The sequence below is a fragment of the Coregonus clupeaformis genome, chromosome 23 (assembly GCF_020615455.1).
Source record: "Coregonus clupeaformis isolate EN_2021a chromosome 23, ASM2061545v1, whole genome shotgun sequence".
NCBI classification, from domain to species: Eukaryota; Metazoa; Chordata; class Actinopteri; order Salmoniformes; family Salmonidae; genus Coregonus; species Coregonus clupeaformis.
The window spans coordinates 28619001-28622696 of record NC_059214.1 but is presented as its reverse complement, the minus strand read 5'-3'; the positions used below and the strand labels follow the sequence as shown (position 1 = coordinate 28622696).

General features: G+C 41.7%; 1 protein-coding gene across 1 annotated transcript; it reads right to left on the bottom strand.

The window, feature by feature from the left end:
• Positions 1 to 883: 883 nt before the first annotated feature.
• Positions 884 to 2030, bottom strand: LOC121536329 (gamma-crystallin M3-like). The gene is made up of 3 exons (XM_041843605.2): positions 1947 to 2030; positions 1519 to 1761; positions 884 to 1395 (listed from the first exon to the last, which is right to left on the bottom strand). Exons 1-3 carry the CDS (start codon positions 1974 to 1976, stop codon positions 1096 to 1098), a joined length of 573 nt encoding a protein of 190 aa, XP_041699539.1. The 5' UTR covers positions 1977 to 2030; the 3' UTR covers positions 884 to 1095.
• Positions 2031 to 3696: the final 1666 nt, after the last annotated feature.

Sequence of the window (3696 nt, the reverse complement as noted above, 5' to 3'; positions counted from 1 at the left end):
CCAAGGCTCAGTTCTAGGCGCACGCCTCTTCTTTTTATACACCAAGTCACTCGGCTCCGTCATATCTTTACATGGTCTCTCCTATCATTGCTATGCGGATGACGCTCAACTACTTTTCGCCTACCCCCCCTTCTGACACCCAGATCGATCAATCAATCAATCAATCAATAAAATGTATTTATAAAGCCCTTTTTACATCAGCAAATGTCACAAAGTGCTATACAGAAACCCAGCCTAAAACCCCAAACAGCAAGCAATGCAAATGTAGAAGCACGGTGGCTAGGAAAAACTCCCTATAAAGGCAGAAACCTAGGAAGAAACCTAGAGAGGAACCAGGCTCTGAGGGGTGGCCAGTCCCCTTCTGGCGACACGCATCTCTGCGTGCCTGGCAGATATCTCAGCTTGTATGTTGGCCCACCACCTCAAGCTCAACCTTGACAAGATGGAGCTGCTCTTTCTCCCGGGGAAGGCCTGCCCACTCAAAGACCTCTCTATCACGGTTGACAACTCCAGTGTCGCCCTACCAGAGTGCAAAGAACCTTGGCGTGACCCTTGACAACACCCTGTTGTTCTCTGCAAACATCAAAGCAGTGACTCGCTCCTGCAGGTTTATGCTCTACAACATCCGTAGAGTACGACCCTACCTCACACAGGAAGTGGCGCATGTCCTAATCTAGGCACTTGTCATCTCCCGTCAGGACTACTGCAACTTGCTGTTGGCTGGGCTCCCCGCTTGTGCCATCAAGTAAATTAGTTGTGAAAATATAAGATTTGTAAGCCAATGCAAATGAATGGTTGCTAACCTTCATTTCACCATATAATTATTGTTTTAGATGACTCTATTATCTTAATTTGTAAAGTGAGTTTATTTGAAAATCCTTAAAATTGTGCATTGCAAAATAGCAGGGCAGTAATCTTTTCTAAATTAAAGCTCTGAGATATCATTGGATATTACTTTACATCCAGCATGCAGCTATTGTACACAATCCTATCTACACAGAAACTTTGAAATGTTAAAGATGTAGGGAGTGAAATAGTGAAACGCTTAAACATTAAGTGTCCTGAGTAAATCATCACAAAAAGCATTTGAGGAAATTACATAGACATGCTGTCCATGATACGCCTCATGCTCATGAACCTCATGCCACCGCTCATGCCTCCCATTCCCATGCCCATCTCTCTGAAGCTCCTGTACTCTCCGGGCCTCATGTACATCTGCCTGCCTCTGTAGTGGGGCTGCTCGTACATCAGCCAGTGACCGTCCATCACGTTGCAGGACTGGCAGTCGGACATGCGGAAACGGTCCATGATGGAGTCACAGTCGTCCATCATCTCATGCATCTGACCTCCAAAGTTCTCCCTCTCATAGATCCTCATCCTGAAGTTTCCTCTGTGCTGTTAGCGGTAAAATAACAGGTTTTATTGATCAGAGAAATTATGTATAAACTTTTGTAATATGAGAGTTTTATTTTCAATGACAAGATACGTCTATTTTAAGATTACATATTTTCATCCTACCATTGGGATCATGCGACAGGACTTGATACCATCGGTAATTCCCATCATACTCTGGTAGTCTGAGTACTCTCCCCTCCTCATGAAGAACTGGTTTCCCATGAAGTTGGGGCGGTCATACACCATGAAGCAGCCGCTCTGAACTCTGCAGGATTGGCACCTGCTCATGTAGGAGGACATGTCAGGGCAGTCGGAGCTGCACTCATAAGAGCGGCCCTGGAAGTTCCTCTCCTCGTAGAAGGTGGCCTGAAAATAAAAGGGAAAGATTTCTATGAATTAAACAATTGTATGAAACAAACATTTTAGAATTGCTATTCAGTCACACTACTGGTAACCAGGTTATTGTGATAGTTTGGGGTGCTAGAGCATTAGAGCTCTATGAAATTTAAAGTATATATAAAAAACTTCTAAGAAACCTTGCCAGTGCTTACCCTGCCCATGTTCATGCTGGTGTTGGACATGTTTGCTCACTGTGCTGCTGGTTGCTGCTCCTGAACTGACTTCCTACCTGGTTTAACCCTTTCTTTTATACCTGACCAAACCCAAAGAATCTCTAGCTCAATTGTTCAAACCCCTGAATCAGCATCATGCTGTAGAGGCCTACCGAGGCTACAGAGGTTACGTCCACATTTTCAGGGACTGGGTCCCTCAGTCTTTAGAAAGACTGTTTCTCAATTGGATGTTTCTCAAACAAAGTGACATAAAGCCTTTTGAGAGTTTACAATAGCTAGTAATAGTCTTGGAATTGAAGGTTCTCCATAGATTCCTAAGTTTTGTAATCTTATATGAAAGATGCCTTTTATTAAATATTGGTAACATGACTCAATGTTACAGTAAACTCATTTGATTTAAGACATTTAGCAGAAAATCTGGGGTTAACCTGTTAGGTTAAACTATGTGTTATTACTCATCTTTTGTTCACAGTGTGCTGACTTAACGTATACAGACATTCCTAACCAGTGAATACATAATCAAAAGTGAGTTGCTACTTAACTAACCTTCGTGGTTCATAACCATGATACTAGAGAAACTGTTACAAAACTCTAAATTGTATTTTGAAAAAAATATATATTTGAAATACATCAATTATCTTTCAATTTGTTAATTTCTCTTGAAAAGATTGAAAGGGGTCTAAAGCCCTTACAAATTCGTAACATGTTGTATGAATTGGAATTCGTAACATATCATACGAATTGCAGGATACATTTTTTTATAAATCCAATATGTAATATAACATATGAAATGGATAACGTTGTACATAATTGTGCACTATATTCGGTGACCCATTTTGGCTCGTGAGCACTACTTTCAAAACTACTGGCAAAAATGATTCAAAACCTTTCTAGCATCACTTTAGGTTATAAAAATAAATTTGGTAACACTTAAATAACCCTTTATAATGGGTTTATAAATGGTCTGTAAAGGGTTAATAACAGTTAATAATACTTTATAGACTGTAGTTATTGCAAGTAAAGTAGTTAAATTGTTTATAACTTTCAAATAAAGAGATTGCTTTTATATGGTCAGTTACCACCACCTGTAACTGTCTTAGGGATAAGTTATTGTAAAGTGTGACCAGGAATTCATATTATACTGAACAAAAATATGAACGCAACATGTAAAGTGAGCTGAAATAAAATATCCCAGACATTTTCCATTCGCACAAAAAGCTTATTTCTCTCAAATGTTACGCACATGTCACGGTTAACTAAGCCAGAACCCAGAAGCAGACCAGGACAAGGTACGTTGAGACAAAGGTGAGTGTTTATTAATAGATTCCGAGTGAGGCTGAATAATCCAGGGAACAGAGCGGGTGGCGTGGATGGGTTGTTGAGGGTGCAGTGGTTGGTCCGGTACTGGCTCGGCAGCCGCCGACCATCAGGCAGAGGTTGGGTGAAGGTTCCGGGTGAGAGACTGCAGACAGAACAAAACGGAGGTCAGTACACAGCAAGTCAAAAAGGTGCAAAACAACAAAACTAACACTAATGGCTCAGAGACTGATACGCTGACAAACATACTGTTCATGGCTAACGATCCGGCAGGAACTGGATGTTGGGCCAGAGCCTAAGAAGGGTGATGATCAGGACCAGGTGTGCAGATTGCTGATGGGATGCAGGTGCGGAAACAAGAGCGCTCCCCGGAGCGTTCCCCGAACCCTCGGGAAACTGGAGATTACGAACA